The 22,175-nt window shown below is 37.7% G+C and overlaps 1 protein-coding gene across 7 annotated transcripts in view; it reads right to left on the reverse strand.

Moving 5' to 3' along the window:
- The window catches only part of HBS1L (HBS1 like translational GTPase), a 62,709-nt gene extending 44,793 nt beyond the window's left edge, over positions 1-17,916 (reverse strand). Inside the window, exons 1-5 of one of the 7 annotated variants that reach the window (XM_054822906.1) lie at positions 17,743-17,916; positions 14,310-14,375; positions 12,299-12,436; positions 9,839-10,033; positions 6,139-9,188 (exon numbers count right to left, since the gene is read on the reverse strand). In XM_054822906.1, the coding sequence (XP_054678881.1) occupies positions 7,705-9,188; positions 9,839-10,033; positions 12,299-12,436; positions 14,310-14,375; positions 17,743-17,785 (1,926 nt within the window). In that variant the 5' untranslated portion in view covers positions 17,786-17,916 and the 3' untranslated portion in view covers positions 6,139-7,704. Of the gene's footprint in view, positions 1-6,138; positions 9,189-9,838; positions 10,034-12,298; positions 12,437-14,309; positions 14,376-17,742 lie in introns of those variants that run through there. The other 6 variants (XM_054822908.1, XM_054822907.1, XM_054822905.1 and 3 more) reach the window with 6 other exon arrangements.
- Between the last annotated feature and the right edge of the window lie 4,259 nt (positions 17,917-22,175).

The raw sequence follows: 22,175 nt of genomic DNA on the forward strand, positions 1-22,175 counted from the left end.
GGAGTGTCACTTTTTCCAGTGTAGGTGTACAGCATGTATGAGGAGAATCTCAAAAAGGTATCTCAAAGGATTTTAAAAAGCTTTTCATTGCTGGTGACACATTTTTCCCTGAAATAAGCCACTTCCTTTCTAAAACCCACACAGTGCCTCAGAGTCAAGATTTAGTAACTTCTCGAAGTCTGTGTGTATATTTTTCTTACACAAAACACGGAAGTCTTAAATTCTCATTACTTTCCATGATTTAAGATATAACTATATCATCAGTCATGTCAGATTTGAAACATTTCCATTCAGTAAAGAACACGTTCTCTTGTCACAGACTGAATACATGCCATATCTGAGTATCATTAATGACAATGGGCTCTCATGACTACAGCAGGCATTTGAGAACTATCATGTTAGCACAGCCAATTGAAGTTGGGGACAAAAATTTCTTCTGAGCTACCCAGGTATAAATAATGGATTTGTAAATGTGCAAAATCAAAGCATTAGAGCCTAGTATGATAAATGGAAGTAAAACCTGAGGGACTCTAAGCTAATGAAAATATATTGTACATCACCACTAAACTTCAGAATGTTTGCTCCTCCAGGATTTTTTTTGAATTCTCCCTATAAATAAAATCCAAAGTACCAATTTGTTTTTTCATTTAAGACTCCTAACTTCACTTTTCCATTAACCACAAAGCAGAAGTGATAGATGTTATCTGTTAAAGCACAATAATCTGCATTCTGACACTTTGCACTAGGACACTACCACAGTGTCCATCTGTAGCATAAAGAGACAGAAGACAAGTAAGTATTTGTCCACGGACTGAGAAACGCCCATCATTCTGAACCAAAACCAAACTCTGCTGCATTCAACTGAGTGAAAAGAAAAAAAATAATTACATTAAGTCACATTGTGGTAATGTTTGTGGGATTTTTGTTTATTTGTTACTGGTGTAAAGCAAAAATGAAGGAAGACATTTATACAGGAGGGGCAAAAAAAGAATTCTAGAAAATTGAAAGATCAACAACATTAACAAAATGCAAGCTAAGCATCTATTAATTTTACTTGTGGCTTGTATTCTTGAAACTGCCCACACTGTCTTAATAGCTACGTCAAAAACCTGATTACATGCAGTATTAATAAAAATCAAAATCAAAAATAAATGCCAGTGAAAAAATGCCTGCTTCTCTATTAACAGCTGCAAGCAAAGCAGTATAGTCTAATATTTAGAAAACTAGACTTGAGCTTGAGACCTGTGCTCTATTCCTAGATTATCTGGCATATCATGAGTAAGGCTTTTCAGCTTCCTGTGCCTTACTTTCAATTTTGACTCTGTAGCGTGAAGCTTGTTTCTTATTAAATATTTATACATCTAGCCCTATAAAGGCCCTGTTCTTGGTGTTAGTCCTGAAAAAATACCATAATACAAGATAGCTCAACTACAAGAATGACTTCATTAAAAAAAGACTAGATTCCTTGCTACCCCAACAGCAATCAAACTAAACATGCTCAGTTCACAGTAGTTTTAATTTCCTGCCAGGACTGCACATTTCCAGACATCTGACCTCCTTCTTGCTCATACATCAATAAAACGAAAAATCTTAGTGTCATAAAGCGGTTAACAATTCCATTAATGGTGCCCAAAATGGAACAGAATCTAGCTCACTCACCAGTATCTGCATTTGTTCTGCAATACTAACATGGGCAAAAAAGAAATTAAAATGTAGTTTAGCAAGAAAAAGAAAGCAGAAATTACCATTTTTACATAAACATTTTTTTAGAAATTTGAACTTTAAGAAGGGTTTCTCAGAGAACCCATAAATATCAGCTAAATTTCATCAAACAAAAATTCTTGCTTCTCTTGACTATACTGAAAGCAAACTTCGCACAATAGTGCATTTCAAATTGCAATCTCTGAACACCACTAAAACCCATTGCTGAGATCAAGCAAAGGACGCCTGAGAAACGCTGCATATGTCAAGAACATATGTCACCAGTTAAAAAGAAATTTATACTAAGATTTCATTCTTTGGTTTTATGGACAAAAAGACTCAAAATAGCCAACTGAAATATTAAAATAATGTCCATCTTCATCAGCTATTACCTCCATACATTGACATGATGATAAGCAAATACTTCACAAGCAACTCTCCTCTAAAATCTTCATATTCTCATTATAAAAGAGTAAGACAGTTTTCACTACGTCTTCGTAAGTCTGCAATTCTTAACAAATTGTTCATGACTGCATTCAGAATGTATCATTTTAATCTCTGCAGTCTACAACTGTTTCATGGGTTCTAGTCATCACCTGGTCATTTTATTACCAGAAACGCGTAGAAAAAGGCAATGGTTTATCTTCTGAACAAATCCTATCAACACTAAGCATCCAAATCAATTATTTGACCAACAAACCACTGATGTATCTCAGAAGTCACTGACTTGTTTCTAAGGGGCCATTTTTAAGTATACAGTGTAATGCATCCACAAACCAGATAAACAACACTTCCATGATGACACACACCAGAAACTCAAGAACCATTCATCTCAACCATCATTTAAAATCACAAACTGCCATTAGCATTTACTTTTGGTAAAAACATATACTTCAACAAACAATCTGCATAAAGGAGCAACCGGTGGTATAGTACAGCAATACTAAAACAGAGACCCATTCCCACTGAACTGCATTAAGATAGCAATCTGGGAAGGCCAAAAGAGCTTACTTCAAGAAATAAATAAATATACTACCATCGGCTTTGATTTGTTTCCTAACATTGTTTTCTAGTGCAGATTAAACACACCAGTTTCACAAACGAAGTTTCTCTTACTTCCCCACAGAAAATCCTCTAAGGTCAAGACCATTAGCACACACAGAAGTATAAATAAATTGGACTAATGACATTTCCTCATCATCTAAATAGCAGTTTGGACATAGGAAATTGAACATAAAATCTACTTAGGAGTTTATCAGCTGTCTATACTTCACACAAACAAACAAACAAAAAAAGTATGTAAGTTATCCATAAAAATTCAACTCAATTTCCAAAGAAACAAAAAGCAGAGAAGCACTCCTTCTCAGCACTTTAGGAAGTTTATTTTTACTGCATGAATTACAATGTGATGAAATTTGTGCCTTTTTTTTCTCTCTCAACCACAATTCATAATCAACATTTAATACAAAAATGCCTTAAAGCTGAGCAGTTTAGATTTGAAAGAGATGTGAATGATTGTGTGTGCAACCCTAAACTATTGCCCTCGTATAAAAGTACTGTAATAAACTATATACACTTCATAAAGAGAACCTATCCTCATCATACTTCATCATACAAATATTTTGGTTAGCTACTCATTTTTGCAATAGTAGTGGCTGCTCTTTAACTTTTTACGTAAGTGTAGATATTCAGAAACTGTTAATTACTGAAAAATGTATTTGAATGACACAATTAGAGGAAATAGGGCAAAATACAAAATTGCCAAGACTACTTCACTGCACCACTTAACAGTCTCTTAGAGATAAGAAATACTATTGTGCAACAATTCCAAAAATTCAAGGAGCCTGCTGCCTCTGAAGCTTAAGATCCTCAGAACTGTCTGAACAATTCAATGAGAAATTATTCAGAAATAGCTATGAGTGAAGAGTAAAAAACAGGTATGTGAAGTTTTAATCCCATGGGTTTTTTTTAAATCTGAAGCTTATGCTCCTAACATTCTATAATTTTCTCAAAAGTGTTTTCTGTTGTAATTAAAAACCTAAATATAATTACATTAATTCACATCCCAAAGGGTACAAAGCATCAATCATTTTTGATATCCCAATGGGGGTTGTTACTTTCCTACCCTTCTCAGACTTTGACTTTCAATTTGCCCTGGTTTCCCAAAACAAGCTCAGATAGAAATCAGCTAGAAAAAGGAAACTTAAAAAAGAAAAATGGAACGGGTATTTAGAGACATGTTAAGAACACTGATTTTAAGAAATCAACTGTAGTAACTCTAATTTCTACTGTAACAAAGAGCTTGAGAACTAACTTTAGACAGTTGGTTTTTTTTCTCATTTCACCAATATCACTTCCTTTTTAAGATCCAAATAAGGTTTAAGAATGTTACCAAAATGATCCAAAAAAATCGTTACAAACCCATTTCTAACCAAAAGCAAAGTGGAGCCTCAACATGGTATATGAAGACACCCTAGCAGATTCAAGTTTTTGCCTTACTTTCTCCAAAGGAATCGTCCATGGAAAGAAGTATGCCCATGCAAACCTAGACAAGAACTGGAGCCTGTTTCTGCAATAGATACAATCATTACAGAACACTCAATCACAACTCTATTTCCATCAGGTAAGTTAACAAGAAATTATTAAGTCAGTCCTTTAAGAATATGCATTTTATTTAGGTACATAAAGCAATGTCCACAAGGCAATTTTATATTAAAAATATTCAGCAGCCACTTAATTACGTACAAAACAAATTTAATGTACAAAATACCTTAGGAGTATACAGTCTGAATACCAGAAGTAGTATGTCTATGTAGTTTAGTATTATCTTTTTATGTCCATTGCAAACGCAGACACAAGTACTTTGCAATGTTAACATGTGAATTCCAAAACAAGTAACACAATTACCCGTATTACACAAAGATCGACACTAGGTGCAAAATGGGGGGAAAAAGTTGTATATATACATCAACAAAATAAGATCACTGTATTAAGCACAAAATAGATTTAGTTAACAAGACTTCTAACATTCCTTAGGCAGAAACACTTCAGTGCAAAGGCCAAACACAGACAACTCATACAAAAATGCCATATACTATAATATCATGCAGTATTGTAAGACAATTAAACCTGTCACCAACCCAGTTCTCAGTAAGGAAATTAAGGAATATATAAGGAAATTATTTTCCTTTATTATTTCCTTTTCATTTAAAAAGCAAATATACACATTACCTTTTGTTTATAAAAACAGAACTAAGATTTTCCAAGCATGGAAATAAATAATCTCTGCTGAAAATTAATTGTAATTCACGTTTATCCACCACTTAGGCACCTCTGCAGTGATCAGCCTGCAGGTTTGTACTAATTGAAGGCTCACTTTGGGATTGCAACCTGAAGAAAAATCCCTCCCCTACTCCTTATACACTGAACAGCATGTGTTGCTTCTTCAAGATCACTAACAACACTGAGGCAAATGCAAATGAAAAACTACGTATACATGAAAACCTAGCTAGTTAACAAGATCCGAAGTTGTTTACTAAGGTATCAATCCCACAGTAAGATCCGCGATAAACATATAATGCTGGTGCCCTTTGGCTTCAGTCACTTGTTCAAAGTTTAATCTGCATGAAACCCATGGCAAGACTGAGCTCCAAGTACTACACATTGCCACCTGCTACTAGTACATACTTTCCAATGGAATCCACAGGAGATACATTTAGGTGTATGTCCAGTTCAGGCTCTAAAATTATTAAAAATGCTAAGAGGTTTTATGCAAAGAAGAGCAGTCAGGGGAATGAGAAAACAAACCAAAACCAAAGAGAAGTTAAATAAGAATAAGGGAAAAGATTTAGAGGGAAAAACGAAGCCATTCAATGAAAATGTAAAAAAACCCACATGTATTAGAAATCTCTACCTACATTAATTAGGGCCTCAAGAGTATTTGGAACATGAGAAAGCAAAACCAACTAACAATATACCAGGCATGATGATGCCAAACTTTGTCCTAATATTTTACTTTTAAAAATTAGGATTTCTCTACCAGAAGAATACACACAATTTTGGAAAAACTGAACTTCAATTATAAATTCTCCAAATAGGACATTTTGCCTCAGTGGGAAAAACAGACTTGGACTTTTAAGCAGTGGGTAGTTATTATTTGGACTAACTACAGAGAAACTGATCACTGTAAAACATACTGTTCAAAAAGCAGAATTTGCTATTAAGACTAATTAACAAAAGCAGTATACAATAATTATCAGTCAGATTTCTGTAGTAAGTCTTCTGAGGAAATAAATCAATTATGCTCCTCGTCATGAACTTATCAGATCATAGTATGTACACGGGATTGTGTTATTTACACTTCGATGCTTCAAGGCACTCAAAATAGGTAAGGATACAGATGGCTACGTGTCAACTAGAACATAAACACTGCAGTACTGTCATTACATAAAACTTTTATTAGTAAGGGTAAGAAACATTGATTTTATTCAAGAGGATAGAGGTCACACTGCTCATAGTCCTAAATGACAATAGCATCAACTAGACCAACAAGCAAAATATACAGAACATGAAATTTGTACCTGAGAGCACTGGAACATGTTTTATTTTTATTTAGAAACAAAACTGTAGTGCAACCTGAAGTCAGGAATAAAGTTTTTGTCTTCTTTTTGATGCAACATGCTCAACAAAAATTAGATTAAAACTAGATGAAAATTACTATTGTATAGCAGCTGCCAAGTTTACAATGAATAAGTGTATGGCAGTATATGAACAAACGTATTTTTCTAGTTGCAGCAGTACTTTTATTGCACTTATTGCTGTCCAGGATCTAAAATACTGACATTGACACTGGAAAATATATTAAAAGTAATAATGTGAATGAAAAGGAAAGTTGAAACATACATGCAGTTACTAATTTGACTAATGAGGCACCAGAATCTGGTAATTATCAGCTAAAAAAATAAGTCCAGAATGTCCTGATTCTGATCTTCCATATAAAGATACAAAGTAACAGCAACGGGTGCAAACAGTACAAAAGAATATATTTCCATTACTAAAGGAAGCTTTCTTCAAAACAGACAAGAGGCAGACAAAAACAGCACTAAGGCTTTGCCTGATTTTTTTTTCCATTGAGCAAAGACTCTCATGCTAAAGTTGAAACAATTGTTATTCCAATTCTTTCCTGAAAGACTTAAGAATAAACCATAGAATCCTAGTGAAATTTCTTGTGAAATACATGCAACATGTATATACCTACAAAACAGCTGTTTAAAAATTCTGAATGTTACATTTTGACAGTTGATTAGAGAGTGAATGGGGGGAGGGAGCACACAATTTTAATTGCTTGCTCCCGTACAAATTTGGTCCTATCAAAAACTATACATGTTCTACCACAACTACAACTGTCAAAACCTGAGGTCAGTGAGGCTTTTAAAAACTAAAGGTATTTCTGTTATAATATTGTACTCAGTATAAAGACAGAGGAAAATAGCGACATTGACTAGAAATACCAATTACAAGACTGGCAGTTTAATAACATACATTATCAGAAAATCTAATTTTAAGAACATTTAATAAAACAGTCGTAATATAAACTGAGGTTCCCACTCCCCAAACTACGCACCACATAGCAAAACTAAATTAATTTACAAAACGATAATTCAGTGTTCTTCCCAATGAACTGTATCTTCAACACCTAGAGATGTTTTAATAAGTCTAATGGTGTTTATAGAATTTTGTACATGCTATATACACTAAAGTTCAAGATTTTGAAAAAGTTAAAAATGTTAAATTGTCAGTGAAAATTAGGCAAAAATAAAGATATTCAGTGCAACAGCTCAAAAGTTCACATACAAATTTGTTACCAAACAGTGAGAACTGCAATATGTCAATTAAAAAAATAAAAAACCCTCAATTCTGGATTATAAATAGGTCCTATATAATTACGAGGGTTTTAATATACCAAGATATAAACACTGATCTTTTTTTTTTTTTTTACTCCCACTACTCTCTTGTAAAAGCTCTTTTTTGGTTAGCTTTCACAATATCATCAGGAGATGCTGATTTGAAATCAAATGGTGTTATGGCTATTATAGGACCAGTTTCCTTGGGTTTTATGTCTTGTACTTGTCTACTGTATAGGAAAGCTTTATGCATACCAATTGTGCGCCGCTTATAACCTTTTGGAGGATAACGGAGACACAAAGTTAAAGCAAAAGCTGAAGGTCTTGCACGCAGCGCCTTCATCCATGAAAGGGACAAATCCTGCCTCTTAGGAGTAAGCCCTCTTTTGGGTTTTTTATTTGTTTTGGCAAAACCAGAACATTTGCCTTGTTTTTCTTTTAAAAGTTTAGTTTCAGAACTTAAGATATTTGACTGTCCTACCACGTTTTGTTCTGAAGATACACCTGCATTTTTTACAAGGACGCTTAAATCAATGTAGGTTCTTTTAGAGGGCCTCAGCTCAGTTACATTGAGCATGGGGAAGTCTGTCCTTCGTTGAGTTTTATCTACTTCAATAGTCTCTGCTATTAAATCCGAAAGTGATAAATTCTCAACTTCCTTTAGCGGAGAAACTTTAGAGAGGGCTAGAGAAGACAAAGATCCTGTTAGCTCTGGCATCCCACCTGAAGTTTGGGGTTGACTTAGTAGTTCTGATAAGGATGAGGTTCCCAATTTCCTATCGGTGAGACTTGCTGTTGACTGGGTATAAAGATCAGCCAAAGAATAACAGTGGCTAACACTGCTTTCTTGGTGCTCCTGAAGTAAGTCGGCCAATGATGTACTTCCAGACCTTAACACTGGCAAAGCAGCCAGGCCTGAAGAGGGGCTTTCTCGTTTTGTACTTTGCACAAGCGAAGAATAATTTTCAAGACGTTCATTCTTTCTATTTATAGTATGACTGACTTCATTATCAAGAGCCAGTTTTCCTAAAGCACTAGTTAAACACGGAGGACTGTAAAAATTTGCATTACTATTACAATCAGGAGTATTTGAGGAAACAAGAGGAATGCTGTCTTCAGGACTCAGAGAATCACAAACCACATTCTGCATCAGCAAGGATTTCAAGTCCTGTGTTTCCTTGCATTCCAACTTCTTAAAGGAAGAATTTCCAGATGGGTTACTTCCTATGCTAAAGTAAACATCTTCACTGTCAGGAATCGAACTTACTGTATTAGCACTTTCTGATAGTTGATTCTCTGCCTGTTTATTCACAGGTTCACAAAACAATCCTTTACATAAATCACCACTGAAAGAAGATGACACAAGTGAAGAGGATTTCAATCCTTTCCTTTCAGATGTAGGTATATCAGATTTTTCAGCATTAAGGAGCATTTTGTCATTTGTAATTAGAGAGTAACAAGCTGAACCACTTTTGGCTGCCAAGTTTCCAAACCCAGGTTTGTTGGTGCTGTCAGCAACATTTTCTACTGCACAAGAGGAACTGTCTGTATCAATACACATTTCTGGACAACAAAGTAAGTCTCCTTACCTTACAATAGCCAATAATTTTCAGATGGAAGCGCAGTCACAACGAAATATCCATTTTTTTTTAAGTAGACAGCAGCAACAAAGAATCAAGAAGAAACATGAAAAGGCATTTAATTACTAAGTGTTATCCAAAGATATGCAATGTTCTACAACTAAATTATGGTTATCTACTGAAATACTTAAGAAACTTTAAGAATCAGCAAAGAATGCCAGTAAAGATTACAAAGACTTAAACATAAATCAAAATAAAGTTACCTATAGACACTACCAAAAAGACGGAGATATTGGGGATGGAAGATGTTCACCAAACAAATAATAGAAGTGCATAAATCTTAAAGATGCTGTCCAACTTTTAGGACATTCAGTTATGTCATATATTAGAAATCAGAAGTTTACTGCGAACTGCAGATGGTTGCAATTTGAATTTAAGCTGACGCTAAGGTTTTATTTTGACTTCTAGCTCAAGAAAAGCTACTGTTTCCTTTAAATGTTTTTAGAACACAGAAATAGAAGAGTAGGTTGGACTTTTTATTTTTCTAATAAATGACTAATGCAATAACAAGCATCTTCACAGCTTGTAAAGCCAAAATTAAACTGTACATACAAATGAATCATGTTGAATGTAAACAATTAAATAGAAGTATACCTTTTGTCGTCTTTCCTACAATCACAGTGTCCTCATTCTTGGTCTTCACATTTTGCTTACTGCCTTGTGAAAGCACAAGATCCAAAGCCTTCTGTACATCAAATTTACTATCCAGTACTGCTTGCACCATTGTTTGCTCTGGTACAGACTCTGCCAAAACTTCTCTCATTTGATCAAGGCATGAATTAAGACGGGCTAAAAGAGACACATTACTGTTATAAGCTGCACAAAAAAATGTCTTAGGTGGCCTAACCACTAGCACCACACATCTGATTAACAAAAGCAGGAGAAAAATATCTTAGTATGAGATAAAAACTTTAGGAATTAATTTCAATATCACTTATTGCCATGATAAACTTTGCCCCCAAACCCTGCAGAATATTTGAGATTGTTATAAGGAACATATCACTGACTACTACTTAGTCTATAAAGTCTCAATATTGAGATACTCTGATGTTGTAAAATTAACTATCTTCACTGCGGAGCATAAATACAAATAATTACCTTAAAATTATCCAAAGTAATTTAGTAAATCAATGTGGAATCCCATTGAACAGCACATTTTAAGTGTTTACAGATGCCATAATTAACACCCAAAGTAAAACAGCATTTTTCGAGGCCTCAGGCCTTAACAATTGAAAACTCCGGATCAACATGCCAGGTTTGAAACTACCTGCAATCTTTACCTGTCCTAAAACTGTAATACATTTTTTGGCTGATAAAAGTGAATTTTCTTTGGAGCACATTTCTGCAACTAGTATAAGCTTTGACTAAGATAAGTTTCTTAAGTCTTGACCTGCCGCACAGCAAGACACTGAAAATTCACCAAGCTGCCACTTACTGGAAGTAGCGTGCTGATCGGACATACAAACACAAGCAAACAGAAGAAAATCTTCCTCAATATCACAGTTTCTGCCAGTTCAGATTTTAGAAAACAGGAACTGAACAACAAGACGACAATTACATATTCTTCTTTTGAACACCTCCTCAAAGACGGTGATGTTTAAAGAACTTTTCTAAGGGAATTTAACACCACAGAATTCCAACTTTCTCAAGGTTACTTAAATCAGGACCCTCAATTCATAATCCAAATAGCAAGTCAATGTTCCCCAGACATTCGCTCTGCGAAACAAGTACTGACAGAGCCCTGCACAATGTGCTGGTTGGCCATTTTATTATCCAACACTCAACAAGGACAATCTTGCCGAACTCTTTGCAGCCAGACTGACCACAATCGATAATTTTGTATTAATGGCCAACACTGCGCACTATACCAAACACAACAGGTCTTGTGGGACCACTACTGTTTTCACAGTAGAAATGGTTATTTCTAAGTCTCTTTTCCATCTTTTATTAGTCCAGAATATTACTTTCCTCCTTGTTCCAGTATCAATTTTTAACTGATTGAGTCTGTGAAAAGCATTCTGAAAAGCCAGGGTACCATACTGCCCAGATCACCTGTATCCACACACAGGATAATTCTTTCAAATTGCTCTCTACAGCATTATTTCCTGCTGTAAAAACATGTTTATTACATCCCAATTTACGACATTTACCCATATGTCTATGCACTATCATAGCTTCTACCAGTTCACTTGATATGGAATCTAGACTATTTCTATTCTATCTATTGTTTCTGAATTTTCTGCAACTTGTTTTAAATACCGTATTTCATTCATGCATTTTATTGCTATTCATTCACCAGCACACATTACTCTGAGCTTATCAACATTGTAACAATAACCCCAATTATTTTTGAAACATTAAAAACTAAGTTAACTATTAAAACTTGGGAAACTTGTGAATCTTTTTCACAAAGCATATAATTAGGCTATCAGGTAGCAAGTTTAAAAAACAAAAGCCAGTCTTTTTTTCCCAACCACTCAGAACAGAACTCTGCTTGTAACATGGAATTCGTGCCTGCAGAACTAAATGGCAACCAAAGTCTAATGAATTCAAGCCGAATAAGAAAAGATTGTAGAAGATACAGGTATCTAAAGATACTGGCTACTGTTTCAAGCAAATGCCTGACTTTGAAAACCTTTCAAGTACTGCTAAGGGACATAATCTCGAAGGCAATACAAGCAAAGGTCATCCTAGAAATACTCTGTTTCTAATACTCTTCCCTAAACATCCATTTGTGGAGTTCAAGACCTTGAACTGCACAGATGCTTGGGCTGAGCCAGTACAGCTGTTCTTACGTCTGAATTTCGTATCAAATCTCATTATTTCTAATAAGACACTAAGAACATATTTCAATGTGTGCAAAGTTACAAAAGGCAGTTATGAACTTGAAGAATCACCAATGAAGCTATGCTCAGGAAGGGTGGTGTTCTACAACAAGATTACAAAATTGTGAGCTGTGTCAATCAAGTAACAAACATTAATTTCAGACTCTCTTAGTAAATACTTAATTCATAAAAGAGATCGCTCTGAGAATTATTTCTTTTCTATAATTACCTCTATCGACTTCAGTCAACTGATGACTGGATGTAATATAATCAGCAGTATCATCTGTACCTTCATAGCCATATTCTTCTTCTAATGGCTCAGCAAATGTTGCTGGTTTGTCTCGTCTGGAGTAGATAAATTGAGCTGCTGAATTAAGTAAAAAACAAAGTATTAAAAAAAAATCAGGTCTTTTTTTCCTCCTTTAAAACAAAACATATATAATGGGAAAAAAAAAGTTAGGATGCTGACCTGCTGCAGTGGTTTCAGGGAGGGAATGGGACACTACTGTATAATGACTACTACCTGAAGACTGTACAGAACATATTTATATGCTAGCATGAACTGCTGTAAGTCATCATCACAGCGAAACCACGGGCTGGGCAATATCCTTGTATCCATGTAATGCAATAATTCTGCAAAGTTCAATATTCAAAGAAAAGAATACACTCCAGATTTGAAAAACAATATTTCCTACACCAAATTACCATCTATGGCCTAATATCTTCAGAACCTTACCCAGAACCTGAGTTACAAGTGCAAAAAAAAAGTAGCATGAAAATAATGTTCCTTCTACAGTATGACACTATCACACTACTGATAACAATTTAATGGAGTCCAACATATTGTCCTCCTCTTGGAATTTCATTAGAAATACAGCCCATGAGTTAAAATGTATATTCACACAAAATTTTAAACAAGTGCATAATTCCACTCTGATTTAGCAACACATTAAGGTATATATAGAGCTTCTTGCTGAACATGAGCCCCCACCATTACATACTCCCCAGCTCTGAAATACATACTGAAAGCATGTGTATATCCACAAGTTCAGTAGCATAGCCTTAGCAACTGTTTTCCAAATGCATACCATTTTGTATTCAATCATCATAACTCAAGCAATTATTAAGAGATTGCTATACAATCTAGATCAGACTACTTTTTATAAATGAAGCTTATGTAAAAAGAATTCCTAGGAAAATTACTGTGCACAAACAAGAACTAGTTTTGCAATTTAGCAGTTTATACTTGAGTAAAGAGTAAACATGTTGTATGTTTTCATCACAAAATACAAAGCTACCTTTATTCTTAGAAAATGTCTGGAAAATTCTAGCAATTAAACTTAGAAATTGAATGCACGACAATCTGAATTTAAACCAGGGAATGTGACTACAAATAATAAAAATACGCCCCTAGATTCGCTTATCTAAAATCAACAGGAGGACAAAGGAACAGATTTTTAAAGACTTGTAGCCAGAGGTCACAGGCTACATCACACTCGCAGTGGATTTAGATCCACTAGTTACCCGCAGTAGCACAGCTTCACATCAACATCAGACATACTATTTTCAGGGCCTACTCAGCTCTAAAAACACTGTTGCCAAATCTGGGTAAACCCTGAACTGATAATCTTAACAGAGATTGGACTGGAGAAACAACCTAATGGTTCTACACTCGGGCTCAATTCAGCTGGGTTGAGCTGTTCCAATTACACCTCACCTAAGCACAAAGCATCACTATTTTTATACCTCCTTTGCAACACTACAAATGCCAGAAAGCTTATTAGCTCTGTGTGGTCTTGCACAAGACCAGAAGCCAGTGAGAACAAGTGCTGCAGCCCACAATAAGACTCCCTACCCAGCATTTACTCAAAGTTGTGTAAAAGACATCAACTACCAGGTGCAGAATCACAACTGCTAAGCACAGCTAGATCCTACTAACAATTTTAAAAGATACCAAATGTTCCAAGACTATCAACACATTCCCATAAACCACATTTTTACATTATCAAGTACATTCTGACCATCCAAGATAACATACTTGTACAACTGAAGATGTGCCCAGTTGTCTTATGTGACTTTCAAAAAGTACAAAAATGCCTAACACTACCTGACTTCAACAAGATTATGGCTGCTAGGCACTTTTCAAAAGTTTCACTGGTTTTTAAATATTGCTTTATTCTAAAAATAAATATTAGAGTAGGAATCAATGGATATGCTTATATGTAATCATTTGAACTAACCTGTTGAAGGAGAAATGCAATAATCATCTTCTACTGATTGGCCATACACATCATCATCTTCAAAATCTATGAAGCAGAAACAGTAAGATTAGTCATCACAATTTCTAAATACTTAATATTATAATTCAAAGGGTAGTTTTTACACAAGATTTTAAGAAATTATGCATCCCTAGTGTTCCAAAGTGCAGTTAAGTACTGTTTATTTACCTAGGTAAGCAATTCTAAGTTACAATAATAAAATTTTAACATTTAATACTCTATTCGTTAGGAAAGCTGAAAATTTTCAAGAGCTGCCATGCTTCACACCTTCTTCAGCATCTCCTTTGGAAGGCTGCCCTCACAATCCAAACCCAACTTTCTGCAGTTCCACAAATCTTCACCCATGGCACTTCTCTTGACATTTCTGCTTGACCTCTCAATAGTCTTAACCACAGACAGTTCAATTACAATCTCTACTCCAACGACTCAGAATCAGCATTTCTACTCCATACCCATCCACTTCTCAGCTTTCTTCTCTGATCTATCCTCAGGGATATCTACCTTTCAGCTCAGGTTCAGAAAAGCAAAAAAGACAATTCACGATTCCCTTTGAATACACAAAATTGTTTCATCCAAAAAGCAAGAACCTTATACAGTTACTTAAACATAGCCATATACTTTCCCAATTTTTTTTTTTTTTTTGTAAAAAAGGTATCAGGAATCAGGAAACACACAAAGTAAATTATCCACACTCCCCCAAAAAATCCCATTATGTAAATCTTTAAAATACATTTGTAATTTTCACTAAGTAATAATGAAATACATGAAAAAAGTCATGAAATATTTTTAAAGATGTTATTGCATACGCTTGGCAGTTTCACAAATAACATGTATTGTTTGTTGCTTTAAAAGAGAAAAAAAGTAGCTACCATCTAAAAAAAAAAATCTGCACTCTGATATCAATTTACAGAACCACAGCATATAAAAGGCTCAGGATTTGGGGCATGAAAGGTTCATTTATCTATCAACATGGAACAAGAAAATCAAAGTAAACTTAACTCCATAATCCACTGTAATTTTCAAAAAAAAATGCCAACCAAAAGCAGTAGCTAAAAGGGTTAGCACAAGTGTGTGAAGTTTAGTGAAAGACTCAGGAAGCTACTTCGGAAATTAAATATCACAGGATAAAGAAAATGTATTACAGGCTTGTTTTGATTATCTTTTAAAAAAGAGCATATTGTTATCTACTTTTTGACCATGTCTCCTGGTTCCATGCTAGGAGCAATTGATCTATAAAAAAGTCTAGAAAAGAGTTATATATTTTTTTCAAGGTAAGAGCACTTTTTGTAGTTTTGCCAATACTCGGGGAGCATCAAGGAGAACTCGGAAATGACTTGTGTGAATGGTTAACATTCACAGTTAGTAACTGAAATTAAGGTAAGTCTTGTTAGTGTGTATTACTTCAATCACTTGTATATCCCATAATGGTTTAATTTCTGGACTAAGAAAAATACACCTCAGTGAAAATGAGTCAGCTTGCATTAACCACAAAAATAATTATTAAAATATGACAGAAATTACAGAGGACAGAGTAGAAGCCACAGAAGCATTCCACAGTATCAACAGCTGTTATCACTGACATATTCTCAGCTGGAATATCGCATTCAGTTCTGATCACAATACCTCAAAAAGGAGAGAGCAGAAATAGAATACGGTCAAATAAAGGCAACAAAATCTAAGGCCTCAGAAGTCTTACTAGGAAAGGAGCCCAAAAAATACTGCAAATATTTACTTTAGAAAGGAGACAAATAATTGGGCCAGACAAAGCATTATAGAATCATAAGTGGCATAAAAAGAACATATAATATTAAAGAAAAAAAAAAAAAGAAGACAGAAAAGTGTACTTCATTTGGGACAGAAATGATGGTATGTGATTACAAAAGTAGTATATGGTGTAAATATAAAGACCACATGCATACATACTTTTAATTAAACCTGATGTGCAATGCAACAGTAAAGTTAAGTAACAACTTAAGACTCATAAGGATACAGGAAATTACTATGTATCTCAGCAACCTCATTAAAAGAGATTCTAATGAGTATACAAACACTGAAATGAATTCCACAGATTGGGCACCCAACTTCACAGATGACAGATATTCAGTTGAAGTCAACATTTCAACCAGTCTGTGATGAATAAAATCTCTAGAGAATGAAAGAATCAAGCAGTAAAATCCCCAATCCAGTCTAAGATTTTGCCTGTATTAGGTAAATTTGCAATAGTAAAACCTGCAAGGTAGGCCATAGAGATGTCATGAGTGACATGGATTTACATGACTTCCCCAAAAATTCCAAGATCACAGTGCAAAACTCAATTTTTGCTACTATAATACATATACATGTTGCATCTGTCTGCTCAACAGCACAAGACCAGAGGCAGGTAGAAGTATTTTTTGCAATTTTTTTATATAATCTGACAAAGGCAACAAAATAGCTGCTCCCATACCAAAGGGTTCTTTAAAATACCAGTATCAACGGGAAGAGTGTCCATTTTTCCACAGCCCAAGCAAACATAAAAAAAAACCATTGAGAAAAAAGGGTGCAATTTACAGTTTGCCTAAGTTAATGGGACAGAGCACAAAGACAGGTGCAGCACTGCAGGTACGATCCGAGTTGTTACACAAGAGCTTGTTCAGTCCATGCAAGCATAAGTAAAATATGACAGAAAGGCGTCTGAAACACAGATTCTTCCTTAGATGCTCAACTCCATCTTTAAGAACTACATTTCTGCTACGTGGAACAGCTGTTACCACTTATCTATTACTATGGCTGAACATCAGCAACAACTTTGCTAGTTAGACCGGGAATACAAATTTTTAAGCTTTACAAGGCTGAAGGAGGGCAGGTTCAATTGTATTGAGGCTGGTTTTCGAGTCACTCCCACCCGCCCGAAAAGCGGTCAACTTCGGCAGCTTAAGGCAACGCAGGTAAACCCTGCCACGGCTAGGCCTGCGTGCCAGGGCCGCGCTTTCCCCATGTGGAAGCTCCCGGGCGACGCCGGCAGCAGGAGGTAGCCCTGCAGGGCAGCGGCAGCACGGCCACGTGCGCCTGACCCGCCGCTCGGGCGGGAAACGGCGGGGGGGGGGGGGGGGGGGGGAAGGGGGGGGCGGGGCGAGGCCTCGCACGGAGCCTCATCCAACCCCCGCGGGGGGGAGGGGGCTGCTTCTCCCCTCCCACCGCCCTTGACAGCCCCCCGCGCCCTCCCCTACGCCCGTGCGGGCCCAGGCACACCCTACCGCACGCGGATACCGCCGGGCACCCCCGGGGCAGAAGGGCCCGCCGGCGGAACGAGTGCGGGCCCGGGGGGGAGAGGGGAGGCGCGAAGTGACCAGCGGTTGGGGCGGCGTCCGAGACGGCCCCCGCAGCTCTGCCGCCAGGTCCTGCTCGCCACTACCTTCGTCGTAGTTATAGCCTCGGACGTTCCTGTGCCGGGACATGATGATGGCGGCGGAGGCCGCCTCGCTCGCCCGCGGTGGCGCTGGCGCGGCGGACCTAGGGCGCCATGTTGGTGTCCGGCGGGCCTGGCGGAATCCTCCTGCGCAGGCGCGCGGGGCACGCTTCCGCCCTCGTCGCGCTATCGCGCATGCGCGGTGTCCTCCCGCCTCGCCCGGCCGCTTCCTGGTCGGTCGGTGGCGCGGGGCGAGAAGGGGCGGTTCCCTGAGCCGCTCGGAGCTCCGCCCCTACGCTGGGCTGTGGTGCACGTCAGCGGCGGGCACTGGGCTCGTGCCGCCTGGCCCCGCCGAGGGGCGGGGGAGGCCGGTCGGCGTCGGGCCTGCGCCCCTCGCCTCGCCCTGCGGCCTCGGCTTCCTCAGGGACCGTGAGGGAACAGCCGCAGCGGTACCGCGCTCTGGGGGGGCTCTGCGCGCAGCCCCACGCGGGGCAAGCAGAGCAGGCCCGGCCCTGCGAGGGGTAACGGCTGTACTTCACCTGCCCCCCGCCCCTCCCGAGGGAAACGCCCCCGTCCTCGGCATGCCGCAGCCAACGCTGAGGGGGCCGGCATCCAGCTGCCCTGCATCTGATCTTGCGGTCAGGTGCGGTCTTGGCATTTGACGTGTAACCCTCGTTGCTACATCATCATTCGCACCTCAAAATGTGATGAACTGCTGCAACCATATGTGCACATATGTAAGCAAGTGTATTCAAGATTATTCAAAATAGTTACATCATTGATGACAACATAGCATTCTGGGTTGGCCTAAATTCCCTGAAGGGTATGTTCATTTAAACACACTCTCAAAATACCATTTCCATATTTGTGTGCCACCACAGGAGCAAAGTTTGAAAGGCTCTGAAATTAACTACAAGGCTTTGTTTTTCAATTCTGGATCTGAAACAGCTCAAATTGACCTGGCTTGTTGGTGACCAGTAGCCATTACAATCCAGCTACTGACTAGTGGTCGGGATTAAATGAGCTGGCTGTAGGTAAATGCAAACTGTATTAATTAACATGGCTATTGGCAGTGTTAGGCAGCAAAATGTCAAAGCATTAAGCTCCATGGAGGTCTTGATTTGACTTCATTGGCACATCACTATAGGTATCGTCTACACCCGAGTTTCAGCCTGCAAGTGCTGTTGCAGTGCCAAGGGATCAGGTAGTCAAGGAATGTCCCTACTAGGAGCTAGGTAATCAGGGAAGATCCAGCTGCTCCTCTTGCTGGGTCCAAGAGAGAGAGGGGCAAGCAGAGAAGTCTGTAAGCTCCAGTGGCAGTGGTAGATGGGAGAGACATCCCAGCTCACGGGCCCTCCCAGTGCTCCCTCCTGAGCTCCAGCTCTGGCAGACGCAGCTGCTTCTACATCCTCCAGCCCAGCTGTTCCTCAGATACCTGCATTCATCTACATGCTCAGGAGCTGCTAGGCAGATGATCCCATTAATATTTCTCAAGTCTGATGTCTCCATCTTCAAGACCTTTAATACTTTATTTACCATCTTTTTATCTGGTCTTGACAGCACCAGCAATCCAGCCTCCTCTAGCCACCTGCATGCCCCAGGTGTCCTCTGATATCCCACCGCATAGCCACACATCCCTACAAACACACATACCCTGGTTTTCTAACTGCCACCTAACTATTGCCTCATCCTGGCCCACATGCCAAAACTGTCACTATCTGCGACTCCACATCCTTCCTGGTCACTGCTAGAGGCAGGGTGTGTTAAGCATAAGCTAAAGTTTGTGTTCATGTACAAATTTTATGCAAATGTGTAGATTGTTTCCTTATGTTATTTGCATATTTCTGACTGATTTGTACAGATCGGCACATGCAGCTGCACAAACTTAGGATCTCTCTAATATCTTTCATATGGTGCAAAGATTAACATAGAATTGGAAACAAAGATTTCTAATTAATGCTGGTGTCCTTTTGACCTTTAGTGACCCAAATGTTCTCCACAGCAGAGGTCTGACAGAAGTTGTGTTGATCCTTATCTGTCCCAATCTCTTGATATGGGTCAAAGATACAAAAGTGAAGAATTGCTATCATACATTATGATTTAATATTACACGGCCAGGGTGACACACTTCTAAATTCAAAAGCTGATTCCAGCACATGCTATCTGAGCCTTTAGTGAGGTGCCTTAAAGACACTGTAGCACTACGACCCTCAGAGCATCCTGCCAGCCTGCCTCCAACAGCTTTACTTTGGAAATGGCACACTTTCTAGCCTCCAAAATTACTTGGATCCCATTTTTCAAATGTTAAAAACCCCAGTAAATCTAAATCATGTAAATTTAGCATTTTTTTCTCTTAAGCAGTGACTTTTCTCATTTCACACCTGACCATCCTATTGCAAAGATGTTTCTTTTATCGTTTCTATTAATGCTTTTTACACGAATCACCAGCTGCCTATCAAATAATCATTTTTTCATGTTTGAATTTTATGTTCACATTTATTATGTTGTCACTTTTGATTTTCAGTGACTGTGGCCTCCACAGATATGACCCACATTTCATTTGCTTGACTCAAATGTAACATTGTTTTCAAGATTTTGAAATTAGTATTTAAAAGAAGAAAATAAATAAGACTTGTAAAAATATAAAGATGATCTAAGCCCAGTGTAGCAGATGATATACACTATGTAGTTTTTCCATGGCATTAACAGTGAACTTGGAAGGCTGCTATTATTCATTTAAAGTGTTGTAGGTTATATCATATGAAGACCTGAGGAAAAAAAAAAGCCAAGAACAACAATTTCATACAGAAGCACAATTATTTCATATTACAGCACTGTCTTCAAAGAGGCATAAATACACTGTGATCATTCCTTGCCTTTCCTTAACTCTGAGACCTTTGTAAATGTTTTAGAGAAAGGTGTTCAAGAAATAATAAGTTTTAGTCCTCAAGCCCTAGCTATACCTCAGTTAGTGCTATTTGTAAGTGAATGCAAAGTTCATGGATGGTATTCATCTGATAGCAAAGCAGTCTACAACTAAACGTTATTCCTTCAGCAGCAATTAAAGCACCATCAGAGAACCTCATCAGTCTGGCTCCAGCAGCTCTGACCAAGGAATGACTAACCAGGTCACTTCTGGTAAACTCTGTGAGCATTCATTTCCTTCCTGCCCACTGAGATATGATACTTTAAGGCATGTGCACTAAGAAGTGAACCAAAACCACCAGTCTCAATCCAGGTGGCAGCATTACTGGTAATCCTGGTTTTTTCAGCAGTTTCCTGGGCACTCCCAGCCCCAGCACTACTAATTTTTTTTCTAACAGTAAGAATGAATTAATAAAATATTTAATAATTTATTTTAGCTAAGCAGAAAGTCAAAAAGGTTAGATCATTTTAAATGATGTTATTTCTTCTTCAAGTGAAGTTACCCAGCTTTTTAGTAGTTTTAAAGTTCTTAGTTAAAAAACATTCAGTGTATTTCGTTTCCTTTTAAACCAAAGTTAAGCAAGACCTGGTCTGGGAAAAAAACGGCATAATTCCAGATGTTATACTACACTATGTGGTGTGGGTGTTAAGTTTTTAAATATAAATGTTATCAATATCACTAAGCACTTTTCCAGCTGATAAATGATCTGACTAGATCAAAAGAACTGCAGCCAATAAACACATGTCTGGTTTTGTTTAAAATCTAGATCAGAAGCTGATTTAGGAGTCAGAAAGCAAAGAGTATTAATAAATGATCATTTTGTACATATGGTAAATAGCAAGCGTCTCCAATTTTCGTCAGTATGAATAAGCTCGTTAAATATATTTATTATTTCATTGAGAATGGATCAATCTGCAAAACAACAAGTTTTGCCTGCAAGTTAGTGATTTATGTTAGTTAAGACCTTACACAATTTCAACAGGATCTAGCCAAGTTAGATGGCAACTGATGGCAAATGGTAACATAACGGCAATTTGATCTGGAAAAGTTGCCTATTTGGATGGTTTAACATAGAATCATTCAGGTTGGAAAAGACCTTTAAGATTATCAAGTCTAACCGTAAACCTAACACTGCCAAGTTCATCACATTTGTGTTTGTCACAAGCATGTAAACTTACTGTTACAATAAGAAATAAAATATTTCAGTGACTTTAGCTATGTCTGTACTTCCCGAAACACTTTGGTCTCAATCCTAAATTCCCCTGTCATCCTGCTGCCTCCCTGCTGGCTCTCAGGCTGCTTCTCACCTGCAGTGACCCGAACGTCGGCCCAGAAAGGGAAGCCTGGTCTCTGCAAGGAGGGGAATCGCCTTGAGCCACACGGCTGCGAGAGCAGGAGTTCTAATTCAAGCACCGTTGCCAAGAGCATGGTAGCTGTAGCCACTGAAAATCCCTGATCAATTGTTTCTACCACTGAATGCAAATAAAAATTAGATACAATTAGAACAGAGAGT

Source organism: Grus americana, chromosome 3 (genome assembly GCF_028858705.1).
Source record: "Grus americana isolate bGruAme1 chromosome 3, bGruAme1.mat, whole genome shotgun sequence".
Classification (NCBI taxonomy): Eukaryota; Metazoa; Chordata; class Aves; order Gruiformes; family Gruidae; genus Grus; species Grus americana.